Below are 19156 nucleotides of genomic sequence, written 5' to 3'. Positions count from 1 at the left end.
ACCTTTACACGTGCCTTAGCCCCGCTGTACTGCCAACCGGGAGCCGCCCGAGGTAAGCGCCACCCGGATGGAGCCTGATTCTCAGCTACCCTCAGGCGGCACTAGGCTGCTCTGGCAGCCAAACGGCCACTCGAGAATCCCCCACCCGGCAAAAGGGGCCACACCAGCTGGAGTGGAGCTGCTGTAGGGGTCCTGCCCCCACCCTGCTCCTAGCCCCTGATGTAGGGGCCGAGGCAGGGGTGCGCAGCATTGCACTAGTCTGTGCCCCCCAGGACCCACAGGGGGAGGATCAGGAGCGTGGCTGGGGCTAACTGTGCCCATAGGGGGCAGAGCGCACTGTGCTATTTCCATGGCCCAGACACGAGGCCCCTTCCCAGGCTCAGGGGGACACTAGCAGCCCAGATGCTGCGTGTTGGGGCCAGCGACTGTCCCCTCCCCTCTCCCTAGTGCATCACTGCAGCACAAGGAGTTTGCTCTGTGGGTCTGTTAATTCCCTGTCCAAGCGCCAGGCACAGCGGTGAGCCCGGCCCCATGCTCTGCGGGAGCAGGCAAATGTCATGTCTCATCACAGCCTCGCTGATGGCCTCCGGCTACTGCTAAAGTTGGCAGCAGCCCTGGTGCGGCCCCTTGCTGGCAATAAGCATGTGGGGTGGGGGTCTCAGCAGGTGGGGGCCAGGGGAGAGCTCACCCTGGCAGGTGTCCCCACTCGCGTGCATGAATTTGGTTTTCCCAGAGCTGGGCTCGTAGCCATCGATGCAGGTGCAGTAGTAACTCCCAGCCACGTTGTTGCATATTGCATGGGGTCCGCAGTCTGCCGGGCTCGGGCCCTGACACTCGTCAATATCTGCAAAACAAGAGGGGATGTTATGTACAGTCCTGGCAGGGAGACATTCCTGTATCACCCACCTGTACTGAGCTGGGTGATGGGACCCAGGTGACCAGGCCCCTGGGAACTTAACAATCACAGGCCTGATTCTCAGCTATGCTCAGGCCACACTAGGCTCTGGCAGCGGAACGGCCATTCGAGAATATGGTGTATTGAAAACTGTGTTAGCATCACAAGCTCTCACTTTACTTCTGTAAGGGGCTTTCCTGGACTCTCTTTCTAGGGAGCTCGGGTGACAAGCATATAATCTGGGGTTTCCCACAGTGTGTCTGCCAAAGAGCCCAGCCTAGAGCCAAGTGGGGTTAGTTGTGCCCATTTGCCTTCAGGAGCAGCCTGCTTTGTCTCTCTCTGTTCGGGGTCCTCGTGTGCTGATGTTCTGGATTCTAAGAATAACCCTGTGTTGAGCTGCAGCCCGCCAGCGAGAGGATGTGATGCTTTGTTTCTAACTGTGTTTGTGTGCCGTGAACATAACAGAGGGAAGGGGACCTTCCGACCCCAGAACAGCCACTGTGGCCTCTATGGGCCAAGCCCCTATGGGTCCAAGATTTGGGGAGATGTAGGAGTCCATGTTTGAAGCTGAGTTGCCCAAGGGGTGGGAACACTGGGACTTGGCAGAAATCCCCCTCAGGTTCCAATCACAGAGGAACACACAGACATTGCCAGCCTGGGTCAGCCCCAAGGCCCATCTACCCCGGTATCCCGTCTAAGACAGGTGCTATGGAGGAAGCTGTAAGTGACCTGCAGCAGCAGCGAGAGGATAATCTGTCCCCATGAAGGTCTCGTTTTGGTTTCTAATAGTCGGAGTTCGGCTGAAGCCCTGAAGTGGGAGCTTTTCCCTCCCTCCCAGAATTATTGTCCATTAACTAGCACAGCTCCAGGCATTGTCGTTCCCCATAGAAACAGCCAGTCCCTCTTTAAAACTCGACACATTCACAGCCTCCAGGCCGCAGTAGCAGTGAGTTCCAGAGGCTACTGCTGCCCCGGGTGGAGGAGTATTTCCTTGTTTCTGCTTTGAATTTGCCCCTTTTCAATTCAATCCAATCCACACTCTGCCCCTTGCTCATTGGTCTTTCTAAAGCTCGTGATTTTCTAAGCGAATCTGATTTTTTTTAGTGCCTGGGATTGTCGTCACGAGCTCAGCCATGCACTTGAGACCCACTGGAGCCGAGTTAAGTGCGTAGCTGGGCAGGGCTGGAGCTAAGCATGTGCTTTGCTGACTCGGGGGGTCAGGGAGCACAGACAGGGACCAGCACAAAGCGATTTAGCAGGTGGCAGCTTCCAGCGTCCCCCGGTGGAGACACCAGCATGTGGGTATCCCCTGCCAGGGGACTGGCATTGGTGCATGTGCCAGCTTCACCAGTGCAAAGGGGTCTCCCAATCCACTGCACTGCAAGCCCAGAGAGACCTCTTGGTCTGTGTCCTGGGCAAACTCCCTGCCCTGGGGGAGCAACGCGGAGCTGGCCAGCCCGTGTGTCCCCGCGCCATGCCGCTGGAAGCCAGGGTGTCTCAGGGAAGCCTGGGGCTGGGCTGGCAATGCCAGTCACAGCACATACCCCTCCCAGCGCTGCCCTGGGGAAGCGACATGTAGCTGGAGCAGAGAGAGCCTGGAGCAGGGGCCTGGTACTAGGCCCGAACCAAAGTCAGCAGAAGTGATGCTCTGAGCAAAAGTCTGGCCCTGTGGGACACTGAGCCAGAAAGGGTTAAGCAACTTGCAGGTGAAATGACCCAAATTCTGCCTTTGAAGCCATATTAGAAAAGGAGCCGGGAGCTGTGTTTCTGGCTTCTGGGTGAGCCGCACGGTATCAGAGCAGCTGGTTTGTTGCTGGTTTGGTGAATCGAAGTTTCAGAACTAACCAGTGGGGGATTGTCGGCCCCACTCTGCAGTTTGCCCTGATGGAGCAATCTCAGTGTGGCCCCCCCAGGCACCATTCACACCCTGTCACCAAGCAGAAGCTTCCTGCAAGTTCTCCATCTGGTGCATGAACTCGGCCCCGGTATTGCCGGCATTGCCAAAACACAGTGACTGTGTAACCACATCCCAGCACGAGATTCCCCTGCCTAGTGCACGATAAGATGGTTTGACGGGTGGGGAATGTTTTGTCTGAAGCAGCAGGAGAAAGGCACAAGTGCGGGGTAAGAAATGTTGTGAAACACGCAAGCTGGGATGTAGGTTGTTTATCCCGGATGGTTTGTCTCAGTCTGTAACTGTCGGGGTCCATTGTCAGAGGCAGACGTGTGGCCATGTCCCTGTGGCATCTATGGGCGCTGGCACCGGGCTGCATTGGCGATAAACCTGGCCGAGCGCCTTGGCCACTGATCTGACTTTGGGCTATCTGGGCACTTTGATGGAGGGCTGCCGGGCCAGCGATCCGCCCAGAGCCGGGACAGCACACGGAGCCGACGAATGCCAACCCCATGTCCCCGCACCAGACTGCTGGAACTCGGGGTGCCTCAGGGAAGCCTGGGGCTGGGCTGGCAATGCCAGTCACAGCACATGGCCCCTGACACCGCTGCCCACGCAGGGAGCTTGGGGTAGCGGGAGGGTCCCTTGAACTAGCAGCTGCACCTCTAGAGCAGGGGTGGCCAACCTGTGCTTCCGTAGCCACATGTGGCTCTTCAGAAGTTAAGATGTGGCCCCTTGTACAGGCACCGACTCCGGGGCTGGAGCTACAGGCGCCAACTTTCCAATGTGCTGGGGATGCTCACTGCTCAACCCCTGGCTCTGCCACAGGCCCTGCCCCCACTCCACTCCTTCCCGCCCCCTCAGCCTGCAGTGCCCTCACTCCTCCCCCTCCACCCCACAGTCTCCTGCACGCCACGAAACAGCTGATTGGGAGTTGTGGGAAGGAAGGGGGAGGTGCTGATGGATGGGGCTGTCAGTAGGTGGAAGGTTCTGGGAGTGGGGTGGGGGAACTGATGGGGGGCTGCTGATGTGTTACTGTGGCTCTTTGGCAATGTACATTGGTAAATTCTGGCTCCTTCTCAGGCTCAGGTTGGCCCCCCCTGCCCTAGAGGCCAGAGCAGAGCATGGCTGCCTCCCCCCCGGTGGAAGCTCAAGCAATAAGGGAGGGGTGTGTGTGTGTGTGTGAAGTCAAGAATGCCTGAGCCCAATTCTGAGAGCCGTTCCCGGGGCCACTTCCCAGGCTCAGCAGGGCACTAGTGTCCCGTCCCCTCTCCCCAGCGCATCTCTGCAGCACAAGGAGTTTGCTCTGTGGGTCTGTTTCTAACCCCGAGGGTTTATTCCCTGTCCAAGCGCCGGGTACAGGGTGAGCCCGGCCTCATGCTCTGCGGGAGCAGGTGAGGGTCACGTCTCATCACAGCCTCGCTGACAGCCTCGATACACTCCCAAAGATGGCAGCAGGCCCGGTGCAGCACCAGGCCTGGAACGAGCATTTGTGTTTGTGAGGGGGGGGGGTCTCAGCAGGTGGGGGCCAGGGGAGAGCTCACCCTGGCAGGTGTTTTCACTTGCATCCTTGAAGATGGCTCTCCTAGAGCTGGGCTCGTAGCCATGGATGCAGTGGCAGTAGTAACTCCCAGCCACGTTGGTGCAGTTTGCGTTGTGTCCGCAGTCTGGCTGGCTCGGCCCCAGACACTCGTTAATATCTGTAATGCAAGAGGGGACGCTCTGTACGGTTCTGGCAGAGAGATGTTCCCTGTATCACCCCCCAGACCCCTGTACTGAGCTGGGTGACGGGACCCAGGTGACTGGGGCCCTGAGCAGTTCCTGATTAAGGGCCTGATTCTCAGTTACCCATTTCTGCTGCTGGAATGTTGTGAACAGCCCCCCCGAGCCTCCTGTCCCAGGTACGGGGGGTTCGGCCCCACAAACACCCAGATCCCCCATGTATGGGGGGTGGGTTGGGAGACGTCCCCTTGGGGCTCCAGGCTCCTGTGTGTTGGGGGGGATGTCAAGTTGCCTTGCCTCTGCCCCCTCCCTCCTTGGATCCCTGTGGGTTGGAGGGGGGAAGTATAGCCAGGGCTGCCCCAATCTGCTCCTCTGGGCAGGGATCCGTGGGGCCCGTCTGCCCCAGGACACCCAGTGGCTGACTAGGGCCCAGGCTGGGGTTCAGACGGGTCAGTGTGATGGGCCCCCCCACCCTGTGCCCCATTCACAGAGCCCAACGCTCCTGGCTCCTGCTGCAGCCGCTCCTGCTGCTCACTCTGGAGGCCCCGGTTCGATCCCCAGGAGGGCGGCGCTCACCCGCGCTGCTGCCCCCCCTCATTCCCCAGCCAGGCTGAGCCCCCCCAACAGGCCCTGGAGTCAGTGGAGTTGGCTGCTCCGGCCCTTAATGCCCTGCTCTGTCCCAGCCCACCCTGGACAACGTGGGAGCCCCGTTACCGTCACAGATCTCCGTTGTGTCGGTGAAGAAACGATTCCCATGTGACTGGTATCCATCCAGGCAGGTGCAGTGGGTGTTGTTCATACACATGGCGTTTGCTGGGCATAGCATATGGCTGTTGCAGTCCTCAGTGGTACCTGCAGGGGCGGGAACAGCTGGGCAGGGTCAGCCAGTGCAGAGCAGCTCCCCCCCACCCCCACCCCCACTGGGATCGACTCCTTTCACACGCCTCATTCGCTGATTTTCATCCTTGGGCGCCTGGCAAACAGCTCCGACGCCATCCACCGCATGGCAACAAGCTGCCCTCGGCTGCACAGGGGCCTTGGCTACCTGGGTTGCCCCTGGCACAGACAGGCAGAACGGGCAGAGCCGGGCGTCGCTTCAAATGAACAGGGCCGGCTCTGGCTTTTTGGCTGCCCCAAGCAACAACAACAACAACAAAAACATCAAAAAATGGGGCGGCCAGAATGGCAAAGCAAAAAAAACAAACCCTGTGGCGTGGCAGGCGCGCGGGTGCAGGGGGACTCCCTGTGCTTCAGATGTGCCCCGGCTAGCGGGGAGAGGGGGAGGGAGCTGGGGGAGAGAGAGAAGGGGGGCGGCCAGGGCTTCAGCGGGGCGCTGCCATTCGGCCCTTCTCGCCGTGCCCCCTGCTGGGAGGGCTCCGCGCCGTTCCAGTCGGCTGGGAGAGAAGGACGCGGGCTGCCCTGCCAGGCTTGCTGCATGGCACTCCCGTCCTCCATGCCGCTGCCCCCTACAGGGCGGACAGAGCGGAACAACAACAACAACAACAACAACAACAAAAAAGCGGCCGTGCTGCCCTAGGATTGGGTGGAATGCCGCCTCCTACAATCTTCCGCCCGAAGCACCAGCTTGCTCGGCTGGTGCCTGGAGCCGGCCCTGCAAATGAAATGTTTTTTGATCTCACCTTATTTTTCTCCTTTTTGTTCCCGTCGTCATTACTCTCATTAGCGTCAATTACAAACCCAAACCTCGCTTCAAACCGGAAAATGGGATTTTTTCATTTTGAAAATTATTTCATCTCCCCCACTCCCACACACAATTTATCCCCGAGTAAAACCAAACATTCCTCTGAACCGAATCGGAATTTTCTGGCAAAAAATGGGTCCTTGGGAAGTTCCTGCCCGGCTCTGCTCTGGATTGACTGAGAGCGGAGTCGGGCGCGAGGCTAGTTTGGATCCTGAGCTGCCTCCCATGACCCAGATTGTGACCTGCCTACGGGGGCTCCTGGATCCTTTAGCTGCCCGGTGTCTGGGGCTCCGCTGGGACCCGTCCCTCTGGCCAGCGTGAGGGGAAGGATCCCAGCGCAGCTTAGCCGGCTGCAGGGTTGGGATGGGAGCAGACGGAGCAGGGTGGGAGCAGCACTGGGGACCCCAGTGGGTCAATGGGAATTTGCCCGAATCCCATCTTTGGATTCGCCGCAGAGCTGGGCTCGGGGCGCAGAGTCCGGATCCCAAACACCCCCCTGCTGGGCACGTGGGTCCCAGGTATCAGTTCAGACTGATTTTAGATGGTGGGGGGAGAATTACAAATGCCACTTCTAATGTCTGAGCCATCAGGGGTTTGATTCGGGCTGGTCAATAACACGGCCCTTGGCTACAAAGGGGATCTGCCCCTCACTCCAGCCCCCAGTGTAGAGCCCTGGGCCACAGTGTCTATTCTCTGCTGGCCACGGGGCAGGGAAGGGAAGGGGAGGGCTACACAGGGGCCTTCTCCTCTCCCCTGAATGCACCCACCCTGCTCTATAAACCAACCCCAAGACACCCACACCAAGGGGTTGCTCCCGGCTCGCCCGACCCCTTACTCTGCTCTCCTCCCACAAGGGAAAGGAACTGGAGGGGGCGGAGGCCAGAGACTCCAGGCAGCTGGGAGCGCTGGGGAAGGTTAGCCAGGAGGAGTCAGCCTTACCTTGTATGCCATGATTCTGGGCCACGGTGCCCCCCAGGCACAGGGCGATGCAGAGCCCTGGAAGGCAGAGACAGGGTAAGTCACCATGGGCAGATGGTAACCGCCACTCAGCTGCACACACCCGCAGCCGCCCCAGTCCTGCCAATCCTGGGCCAATGGCCAATCAGTGCCCTGCCGATGGTGGAATTAAAGATTCAGAAACCTGGTGCACTGGGAAATCAGCCCCAGCTGGGATCCCTGGTAATAGTTTTACCTGATTCCAGTTGGGAACTGGACTTTTGGCCAGAACAACTGGGTCTTTTACTGTGTGTACTAGCAACAGAGACCAGGAGCCCCCATTGTCAGGGCTGGATTTATACTTAGGCGCCCCTAGGCGCAGGGGCTTGGTGGTCATTCCTCCCCACCCCCGCAGATTGGAGTTCTGGGGGCCCCGCCGCCTGGAGGCAGCCAGGAGCTGCAGGGTACCCTTGCTGCTCGGAAACTCTTAACCACCTTGGGTGGCAGGGGATCCCCACCACATTTAACTTTTAGGTGCCACCCAGCGCTCCCTCTGCCCACTGTCCAGAACCCCCCACCCCCTCTGCCCAGAGCTGCCCCATGAACTCCCCCAGTGACCCACTCTCCCAAGCCCTGCCCCCCAGCCCACACTCACTGGCCCCGTTAAGAGGTGACGCTGTCGACCCTCAGCTGGCCCTGCCCCCTGCTGGGACCTGAGAGTGGCAAAGTTTGAATTTTTAGGTGCCCTATAGAATGCCGGCACCCCTAGGCACGTGCCTACTGTGCCTAATCGGAAATATGACCCTGACCATTGTGCCGGGTGGCGTCCAGAGCCCAACAAAATCACGGCCCCCATTATGCCAGGTGCTGCCCAGAGCTGACTGAGTTCAGGGCCACATCACACTCTGTGCTGCACAGACAGACAGTGAGCCAGTCTGTGACCCAAAAGGCTCATGGCAATAGGCAAAGGGAGAAGCATTCTCTCCACTTTGCAGATGGGGAAACTGAGGCACGGTGAGGTACAGTGAGGGGTAATGACTTACCAAAGGTCACCCAGTGCGTCCATGCAATGGACAAACTCACTTGGAAAGGGGAAGCACCAAGGGGAGATTGGGGCAGAAAGACAACACAGGCTGCTGTTGCTCTGAGACATTAACCACACACCTGTGCGAAGAAGCAGATGATAAAGGACCCATGGGCTGAGTGCCCGAGGTGATGTGAAAAGGGGAAGCACAGCGGGCTGTGGAACCCGATTGTGCTTTCCTAGGAAGGGAGCTAGAAAGGGGGCGCGGCTTTGAAATTCAGCTCCTGTCAACCTCCCCTGGGGAGACTCCATGGAGGACGAGGGAGCTGGGGAGGTGACGGCATCACAGTTCCCCTTGGAGCGAAGGCCGAGCCATTCATTCAGAGATTCTCAGGCCAGGAAGGGAGCAGGCTGATCCGACCTCTCACACTGCACGGGCCAGAGAATGACCCAGGGATTCCTGCATCCAGCCCATAGCTGGGGATGGAGCTAGCGCAGAGCTTGAGAGAGGACAGCCCGTCTGTTCGACTCCATGTGATGGAAACCGCTGTTGTGTGTTCACACTGTCAGCTGCCTGCGCAATAGCGTGTTCACACTTGTGGCACTTGCAGCTGTATTCGGAGCGGTGCACTCTGGGCAGCTATCCCACAGAACACCTCTTTTTCTTCTGCCGCTAAGAGTTGTGGGAAGGCGGAGGGTGTCACAGGGCATCCTAGGTCCTGTCCTAATGCCCCATGATGCATTGCTTCGCATCCCAGCAATCCCTGTGCTTCCGTCCGCATTTAGCGCCATCTTTCAACGGTTTGTGTATTGTGTGGCCTGACTATTCGGGCTGCAGGAATGGATCCCGAACTGTTGACCAGTATGCTGCTCGCTCTGACCAACACATCACGAGTGGCAGTGGAGTTATTCCTTAAACTACAAAGGCAAGAGGAGTGCGACATTGATCTCACCATGCTTAGTAGCTACGATACGAGATTGCTTGTGGCATTCACGGAGGTGCGGAACACAGCGGAACGCTACTTTTGGGCTTGGGAAACAAGCACTGAGTGCCGGGAAAGTTGACCATTGGACTCATGTTGATGGAAGTCTGCAGGGCCGTTAATCACATCCCACTCCGAAAGATCGTGACTCTGGGAAATGTGCGTGACATTGTGGATGGCTTTGCACAAATGGACTTCCCTAACTGCAGAGGGTCGATAGATGGCACGCATATTCCAATTCTGGCACCAGACTACATAGCCACTGAGTACATTAATTGCAATAGGTATTTCTCAAAGGTTCTCCAGGCGCTTGTGGATCATGGCTGGCGTTTCACAGACATTACCGGAGGCTGGTCTGGAAAGGTGCATGATAAGCGTATCTTTTGGAACACTGGCCTGTTCGGGAAGCTGCAAGCAGGGACTTTCTTCCCGGACCAGAAGATCAGCATAGGGGAAGTTGAAATGCCCATTGTGATCCTGGGAGACCCTGCCTACCCCTTAATGCCGTGGCTTATGAAGCCATACACGGGGTAACTTGACAGCAGCAAGGAGCGGTTGAACAACAGGCTGAGCAAGTGCAGAATGACTGTTGAGTGAGCTTTTGGCCATTTAAAAGCCCGCTGGTGCTGTCTCTATGGGAAGTGGGACCTGGCTGATGACAATTTTCCTATGCTTATAGCCGCATGCTGTATGCTCCATAATATTTGTGAAGGGAAGAGTGAAAGCTTCACTCAGGACTGGATCACAGAGGCTCAGTGCCTGGTGGCTGAGTTTGAAGAGCCAGAGACCAGGGCTATTAGAGGGGCAGCGCGGGGCCATAAGGTTCAGGGATGCCTTGAGGCAGCAATTTAAAGCAGAAAGCCACTAAGATTTGTTGCTTATCTCGGGAGTGTAGTGCCTGTAATGCTAGGAGGTGATTAGTGCACATGATGCAATATGTGGGTTTAACATAATTGTATGTTGCTTTGCAGGGCTCTTTTTGCTTTCAATTAATACAAAAATAAATGAATAAATAAAATCATTCCTTTCAAACCAGCACAATTATTTTATTAAAAACCAACAACTGGAGGAGAGAGTAAAAAAAAAAATCAGCAGTGAGGGGGATGGGGGAAGGGAAGGTCCCAGGAGGAGGAGGGATCCTGGGACGGCTAAAGATTTGTGTATGTCCAGGGATCATATCCAACCTTCTCCTTTGGAGTACCATGCAGCGTGTGGTGTGCTTCAGCAGGGCCAAACCTCAGAGGGATGGGTGTTGAGTGCCGTGGGTAGTGGGAATCCTCAGTGCTGGACTGTGAGGGGGGAGGAGTGGAATGCCGCGGGTATAAACTAGAGCCAGGAGGTTGATAAGAGTGTGTTGACGGTGTCTGGGGGGCGCATGGGAAAGAGTTTTGCGACAGCGGCTGCAGGGGAGGGCAGGTGTGGAGCTGCTGAGTTTGAAGAGCTAGTATCACCTGGAGCGTGTCTGCTTGGCGCTCCATAACCTTTAAGAGCTGCTCCATGCTTCATTCTGGCACGCCGCGTTCTCCTTCAGTCCCTCTTCTTGCTGTTCTGCCACTCCTGCAATTCCTGTCTCTCAGCAGCAGAGTGTATCATAACATCACGCAGGAAGTCCTCTTTAGTTCTTCGTGACTGCTTTCTAATTCTGCACGGACGTTCAGCCACGGATAACAAAGAGGGAGGCCGGGCTCCCAGGGTCATCTCTATGAAGTTTAAACACAACATTTTACAGAAGCAGGATTGTTTGCAACACAGAGAGCACTGATTCAGTGCTTTAAAACACAGCCAGTACTCACACACCTGTCACTAACTGGCTGACCCCAGGCGAGCACATATAAGCCTCAAGACCCCCAAAATGGTGAGTAGCTGCAGGGGCAGGGGAAATCACCCTTCTCAGACCCTGCTGTACACTGGGCACGTGGCTTGAGAAACCTGCGGCAGCGGATTGCCCAGTATCTCCACTACAGTTTCCTGGAGATCTCTGAGGGAGATTCCTGTGAAGTGAGGGAACCAATCAACAGCCTGTTCTGCCGCTCATCACGTCAGCGATTCCCAAAATCAAATCCACTTACCAGGGGCCTCCTCTCCTGTTTGCGCTTCACCAATATCCCACAGCTGCGACTGGCTAGCCTCCTCCGGGGTAGAAAAGAACTCCTGGCTGCATGCATCTCTGACCTCTGAGTCATCCTCTGCCTCTGGGTCCCCCTCCCCTTCCACATCCTCATCCAAGATTTCCTCCTCATGGCTCGGTTCACTTTCGACTGGCACGCGAGCCACCGAAGTATCCACAGTGGCCTTTGCAGTGGATGTGGGGTCGCCACTGAGTATTGCGTCCAGCTCTTTGTAGAACCAGCAGCTCATGGGCGCAGCACCAGAGCAGCGGTTTGCCTCCCGCGCCTTGTGGTAGGCGTTCCGCAGCTCCTTCCCTTTGACCCTGCACGGCAATGTGTCCCGGGAATGGCCCCTTTCTGTCATGCATCGTGAAATCTGTCCATAGGTATCATTATTCCTACAGCTGGAGCGCAGCTGGGACTGGACAGCCTCCTCTCCCCAAAATATTGATGAAGTCCAGCAGCTCGTCATTGCTCCAAGTGGGAGATCGCCTGGTGCGTGGAGCAGGCATGGCCACCTGGAAAGATGCACTGAGACCACTCCAGGCATCACCGATTAAACAGGAAGGGGACTTTCAAAATGCCAAAGTAATTTACGGGATGGGGATGACGGTTGGTCACCTGAGGGCAGGGCAGTAGAGTTCAAACTGATGACCAGAGTGGTGAGTACGGGCATTGTGGGACACCTCCTGGAGGCCAATCACAGGGCTGTAATTGACCAGGGTGTCTACACTAGCACCGTGGCGCTGTATCCCCAGTGCAGAAAGCTGTACGTCTCTCATTTCGGGTGGTTTTTTTCAGTGCTACAACTGTACAGTTTCTGCGCACTAAGTGGCCTGGCAGTGTGTACACCTCGGGCGTTACAGCACAGAAAGCTGCTTTATTGTGCAGAAACTTGCCAGTGTTGACAGGGTTTTCCCTTCTGTTGGTAAACCATATGGTCAACTGCTCAAACACACTTTGGTTCGTTATGCAAAATGCTCAAGAGACCAAATAACTAATCGCGGTCTGGTTTATTGCTAGAAGTCAGTAATAGCTAAGGCTGGGTGTCTGTCACGGAGGTCATGGAAGTCACAGATTCCGTAACTTTCTGTGACCTCCATGACTTCTGCAGCGGCTGGTGCGGCTGGCCCTGGGCGACCCCTGCTGGGGCAGTCTTGGAACACCACACACCCCCAGCTCCCCAGCAGCAGCAGTAGTTTGGGTTTGGGAGCACCCGACCCGTGGTGCACCCTAGGCCACCTCCCTCCAGCACCCACAGTGCCCCTGGGCCACCCCCAAAGAGCACTTACAGACCCCCAGCCCAAGTGTTAGTTAGGGGTACATAGTACAAGTCATAGACAGCTCATGGGCCATGAAGTTTTGTGTACTGCCCTTGACCTGTCCATGATTTTTACTAAAAATACCTGTGATTAAAACATAGCCTTAGTAACAGCATATTACAGGAACAAAGGTTCAATACAACTCCAATTTCCGGGACCCCGTCTCCTGCAGCAGTGCTGAATTCGCCTTACAAAGAGGGCTTGTGTCCAAAGTCACACCCCTAAAGCCGTCCTTTTTATACACAACCTGTTTACAAGGAAAGAGGTACTGTATGCATCCTCTGAGGCTAGTCTTAACCTACCATCTTTCTACCTTGTTTTTCTGGTACCACACGGTACCCCTTAGCTCTTTGTTCCTGACTCAGGAATTCCAGGTATCAAGACAGATCATGATGCACCTCCTCGGCTTGTCCCATATATATTGTCCTTATCTTTGGGACACTCCAGTGACAGTAACTCCCTGCCTGTTACTACAGTAGAACACCCACATGTGCTGATCCTGACAGTTTTCCTGGCTAATGCAAGGTGTTATGGGATACTTAGCATAGGTGAATAAGACTATAGAAAGACACAGGCCACCATTCCAGGCCATGTAACTGCCAGAAGTGTACATACAATATAATGTTATATGTATTAAGCACATACTATCCATATTAATATATATAATGTGAATAATATCTATTAATCATGTGATATATTATATTAGCCCGGCATATACTGGTGAATGTGACGTTATTGATATAATCTGGGACCATATAGAACATGGTTGCAACCAAGGTCCTGTAGTGGCACCAAATCTTATGTAAAGGTGGTCATATAAGGTGTCTAAGACCAGGTTATGGTTGGCTGGTTATGGTGTATCATTTTTGTAGTTGAAGTTATGAATATTGGCTCTGTACTGTCTGTATTTCAAACTTATGCTATGCTTCTGGGTGACGTCACAGACAAGTTGGTGTTAGCTCTGCCTAGCCTGCTTGATGGCCCATTAAGGACCATCAGCTATACAATTGACCCATTGAGAGAAGGCAGATATGCCTTGCAACTCAGCAAAGTATGTAGGGACTGTCTCATGTGACTTCAGACTCCATTTTGCTGTAATTTTCCACAGTAAGAACAAAGAGGTGTTCTTACACCTGGAAAAGACTATAAAAGGCTGACGCCTCATCTCCTCTTGTCTTCAATCCTGCTTCTTACCTCTGGAGGGACTTTGCTACAAACTGAAGCTCTGAACAAAGGACTGATCATAGAATCATAGAATATCAGGGTTGGAAGGCACCTCAGGAGGTCATGTAGTCCAACCCCCTGCTCAAAGCAGGACCAATTCCCAACTAAATCATCCCAGCCAGGGCTTTGTCAAGCCTGACCTTAAAAACCTCTAAGGAAGGAGATTCCACTACCTCCCTAGGTAACCCATTCCAGTGCTTCACCACCCTCCTAGTGAAAAAGGTTTTCCTAATATCCAACCTAATCCTCCCCAACTGCAACTTGAGACCATTACTCCTTGTTCTGTCATCAGGTACCACTGAGAAAAGTCTAGATCCATCCTCTTTGGAACCCCCTTTCAGGTAGTTGAAAGCAGCTATCAAATCCCCCCTCATTCTTCTCTTCTGCAGACTAAACAATCCCAATTCCCTCAGCATCTCCTCATAAGTATGTGCTCCAGCCCCTGATGACCCATCCCAGCTGGGGATGTATTCCAGAGACTTGATTTTGAACCTGCAGTTTATTCTATCACTGCTACAAGCCTGAACCAAGAACTTTGCCATTACTGTATGTAATTGATTCCATTTAACCAATTCTACTCTCATCTCTATCTTTTTCCTTTTATGAATAAACCTTTTGATTTTAGATTCTAAAGGATTGGCAGCAGCGTGATTTGTGGGTAAGATCTGATTTGTATATTGACCTGCGTCTGGGGCTTGGTCCTATGGGATTAGGAGAACCTTTTTTCTTTTACTGGGGTATTGGTTTTCATAACCATTTGTCTGGCTGGTTTGGTTTGCCTTAGAGGTGAAAAAACCCCAGCCTTGGGCTGTAACTGCCCTGTTTAAGCGATTTGTCCTGAATTAGCACTCTCAGTTGGGTCCCGCCAGAACCAGCATCATTACAGTGGCGTAGTCGGCAGGATCCACAGAACCAGGTCAATTAAGCTTTGGGTCAGAACCCCACGCTATCCAAATTTGAATTTTGGTATTGAGAGTTTTGTTGACCATAAGCCAGAAAGCATCAGCAAAAGCATGAAACTGCAAGCCCTAATGGACAGCTGGCAATTTGAACATAAACAAAAACTGGCAGAAATTCGAATGAAAGAGAAGCAAGGCTTGGCCCAGCTGGAGAAAGAGGCTGCCGAGGGCACGTCTTCACTACCCGCCGAATCGGCGGGTAGCAATCGATCTATTGGGGATCGACTTATCGCGTCTAGTGAAGACGCGATAAAATCGATCCCCGATGGCTCTGCCGTCGACTCCGGAAATCCACCGCGGCAAGAGGTGGAAGCGGAGTCGACGGCGGCGCAGCAGCGGTCGACTCGCCGCCATCCCCACAGCCAGGTAAATCGACCTAAAATACACAACTTCAGCTATGCTATTCACGTAGCTGAAGTTGCGTATCTTAGGTCGCCCCCCCCCCACCGTAGTGTAGATCTAGCCTAAGAGAGGAAAAAAAGCACATAAGGGGGGTCTGGAGCTGCTGGCTGTTGAGGAAAAAGCTCGACAGAGAGAACAGGAGACTCACAAGATGGAACAGGAGACAGCCAGACTCAGCTCCAAGTCAAAAAAGCAAGAGAATAACAGCAGGAACTGTATCCTCTTGAAAATCCAGTTTATAACTACATTGATATGTGGTAAGCAACAGAGGGTCCTGTGGCACCTTTAATCTAACAGAAGTATTCGGAGCATAAGCTTTCGTGGGTAAGAACCTCACTTCTTCAGATGCAAGTAATGGAAATCTCCAGAGGTAGGTATAAATCAGTCTGGAGATAATGAGGTTAGTTCAATCAGGGAGGGTGAGGTGCTCGGCTAGCAGTTGAGGTGTGAACACCAAGGGAGGAGAAACTGCTTCTGTAGTTGGCTAGCCATTCACAGTCTTTGTTTAATCCTGATCTGATGGTGTCAAATTTGCAAATGAACTGGAGCTCAGCAGTTTCTCTTTGGAGTCTGGTCCTGAAGTTTTTTTGCTGTAAGATGTCTACCTTTACATCTGCTATTGTGTGGCCAGGGAGGTTGAAGTGTTCTCCTACAGGTTTTTGTATATTGCCATTCCTGATATCTGACTTGTGTCCATTTATCCTCTTGCGTAGTGACTGTCCAGTTTGGCCAATGTACATAGCAGAGGGGCATTGCTGGCACATGATGGCATATATAACATTGGCGTATATAACATTGGTGTATATAAACTTCAGGACCAGACTTGCATCTGAAGAAGTGAGCTTCTTACCCACGAAAGCTTATGCTCCCAGTACTTCTGTTAGTCTTAAAGGTGCCACAGGACCCTCTGTTGCTTTTTACAGATTCAGACTAACACGGCTACCCCTCTGATAGTTGATATGTGGTATTACTCTGGGCAGTTTTCTGTGTTCAACCAGTTTTGCTCTGGCCAGGGAGAGGGGAGTTCTAACCTGGTGGGTAATAGCTGTTTGTCTGTGCAAGAAAGCAGTGTGGCTGTGAATGGAATTTCTGAATGTCTGTCTAATGTCGCAGAAGTGAATCTGGAATTAGGTCAAGCACAGAAAGATCTCATTGGTCAGGTGGAAGCCCTAACTGAGGAGGGAAAGAGTAGAATTTTGATGGGTGATGGATCGTGGCTAGTACAGCTTGTAAAAGGGAACCTGAAAAGGGTAAGTGATTTGCTGGAAGTAGCTCAGTGCAGTGAGAAGAGCAGCAGTTTATCTGTTGGGGATGGCAATGTGCCTGTGGCTGTCAGGGGTATTGACTTGCCTATGGAGGACGCTACCTCGGTCTCCAAGCTGTGAACAGCCCTGTGTGCTGGGACAAGGGAAATGAGATCGCAAGCTGTGTGGCTGCTAAAGGAGAAGGTGTCTCCAGCTCTTCTTTGTCTGTGAAGCAGATAGAAGGTGCCTTTCAGCCTGTGATGGTTGACAGTGATTCAGTTGTCTCAGAGTTGGTTCTGAATTCAACTAAACTCCAGAAAGGGAATGGTCCTAAGTCTGTGTCTGCTAGGGAGAACTGGATGTAACCAGGTTGCATCCAGTTAGTGTCTTAACAAAATCCCAGAGACAAGACAATTCTGGTGCTTGTATTTTGCCTATTGCTAATGTGTGGTTGGAAAAGGCTGTAGCAACCTGGTCTAATCAGGGTGATATCCTAGCCAGGGCACAAGGAGAGTAGAAAGGTGATTTAATTGTGTTACCTACTGATGGTGTGGAAACTTATAGCAAGAAGAAAAAAATCCCTGAACTTATGTGTGGCAAAGGGAAGGAGAATGCTTCTAACCTTTTATCTAGTGAGTCTATGGGTTTGCCTGAAAGGGGATTGTGTAAAAATCTGCCTGATGGGCCAAAGGTGATCCTGGATGTAAGTAAGACCCAGAAAGGGTCTGTTGTTGCTCAGAAAAGTGTTTCTTTAGAGCAAGCCCTAGGTACAGAGGGTAAGGGAAGAATTTCTGTGAAGGGTGAATTGTTGCTTAGAGAAGCTCCTAAGAGGAGGAATCCTCATGGTAATCTGTACGAGCCGTTTGCTGCAACTAAAGGGTATGATTCAATCAGGAAAGTTTCAGTTCCTAACAGCCAGAAATTTTCTGTTGTGAATGGATCCACTGACTTTCCTTTTGAAAGATCCAGTGTCTGGATAGCTTTGAAAAGGTCTCAGATGGAGTAAAAGCTGTTAAGAAAGTTGAGCAGCCCTATAACCCATTGGCTGGGTTTGGCCAGCTTGTTCGGAAGACAATGGTGTTGAAACAGGAATGTCTCCTTGCTAATTCTTTAAGTGAGCAATCTGTGCTTGAGAGAAATAAAAACTAAATACGTGTTTTAAAAAGGTTATACACAGAAATAAGAAACAGAGAAAGAGAGTGAATGACAGAGAGATGTCCCCTGGCCCCTGTCTATGCACCAAATTTTGCTTCGTTACCCCACTGTGATTCTGGTGTAAATCCAATGAAGTCAAGACTTTCATTAAGAACTATTTTTACTGTAGTGATATTTCAGAACCCCAGCTCTGTGCCCCTACAGAAATCTGGCTCAACCAGCTACCTGGAAATTCCCCTGGTGCACTGGCTCTATGTTACAGCCCCCAGGCACAGTGGGCATTCCCAGAGGTGAGTGTTATGGCCAATGTACTCCTCCACTCTGGCTATTGCCAGCTGCTGGAATGATCCCTTGGGGCTACAGACAGTTGAGGATGAACCAGGGAAGGCTTTGGGCTGCTCTGCTTCCAGGGACCAGACTGATCCGCAGTTATCCCCTGGGATTCAGTAGCTGTGAAAGAGGTGAAAAGCCATCTGGGACCCCTCCACGCTCTGGTCTCCTAGTGAGCCCATCTCAGATGAGCCCATCTCAGCCAGCCCTGGGAATCTAGCCTAGTAAATCTAAGGGCGTTTCAGTGAGTCTGGATGGAGTCTCCGTTGGCGCAATGTGAGCACTGGAGGGAGCAGAGGAATTGCACGTTACACCAATGTAGCGTATGCCTAGGTGTAAATTCTAGCTCGAGGAGACATACCCGGGCTTGCTCTGAGCCAGGTGGCATGCCAAAAATTGAAGCGTGGCCGCACTTGGGCAAGCAACAGGAGAGGTTACCTGCCCTGACTACGATCCTGTCCAAGACCACAGGTATGCACTCAGGCTGGCCAGCCCCTCCAGCCCCAATGGTGACATTTCTATTTCTAGCTAGATGAGAGCTAGCGCGACTATGTCTTCTCAAGCTGAAACATTCACCTTCCAACCCCAGTGCAGACAGACCCGTGGGCCCCTCTGCACTCTCCTAACCCCACCTGAGTTTGGTCCATGCACTTTGTTCCACTCACCCAATGGATACACGTCACCTCGGGTTCCCATGGTGGCTCAGACGCTCTCAGGGCAGGTCGAGTTCTGAGGATTCTGAGCTTTGCAGCCTCCTTATTTTGGAGAAATTAGACAGGAAGCAAAGATGACTCATTTCCTGTTGCATTATATCGTATTAACCCATAGTACTCCACACATGAAAGCACTGTCTTCTCAGCATGCCCTGCTCTCCTTCCTTCTGCCCTACCACTTCTCCCAGCCCCATAAGCATTTACTTTGCTGAGTACCTATGGGGCAAACTGACCACAGGGCAGAGGGTCTAGCACGATTTCACAGAATCACAGAAATGTGGAGTTGAAGGGACCTCAGGAGGTCAAACAATCCATCCCCGTGCGCTGAGGCAGGACCAAGTGCACCTAGACCATCCCTGGCAGGTGTTTGTCCAACCTTTTCTTACAACCGACCAATAACAGGGATTCCAAAGACTCCCTAGGTCACCTGTTTCTGTGCTGAACCATCCTTAGTGTTAGAAAGTTTTTCTTAATATCTAATTTAAAGCTCCCTTGCTGCTAACTAAGCCAATTCCTTCTTCTCCTACCCTTGGTGGACATGGG

General features: G+C 53.2%; 1 protein-coding gene across 3 annotated transcripts in view; it reads right to left on the bottom strand.

Annotated features, from left to right (window-relative positions):
- The window catches only part of LOC101944104 (adhesion G protein-coupled receptor E3-like), a 30765-nt gene extending 12095 nt beyond the window's left edge, over positions 1 to 18670 (bottom strand). For 2 of the 3 annotated variants that reach the window (XM_065576114.1, XM_065576115.1), the window contains exons 1-5: positions 18566 to 18670; positions 7153 to 7209; positions 5226 to 5381; positions 4334 to 4489; positions 689 to 844 (exon numbers count right to left, since the gene is read on the bottom strand). In XM_065576114.1, coding sequence (XP_065432186.1) covers positions 689 to 844; positions 4334 to 4489; positions 5226 to 5381; positions 7153 to 7209; positions 18566 to 18596 — 556 coding nt within the window. In that variant the 5' untranslated portion in view covers positions 18597 to 18670. The remainder of the gene's footprint in view (positions 1 to 688; positions 845 to 4333; positions 4490 to 5225; positions 5382 to 7152; positions 7210 to 18565) is intronic. The other variant, XM_065576113.1, reaches the window with a different exon arrangement.
- Between the last annotated feature and the right edge of the window lie 486 nt (positions 18671 to 19156).

This window comes from Chrysemys picta, chromosome 22, assembly GCF_011386835.1.
Source record: "Chrysemys picta bellii isolate R12L10 chromosome 22, ASM1138683v2, whole genome shotgun sequence".
NCBI classification, from domain to species: Eukaryota; Metazoa; Chordata; order Testudines; family Emydidae; genus Chrysemys; species Chrysemys picta.
This window is presented reverse-complemented; position numbering and strand designations above follow the sequence as displayed.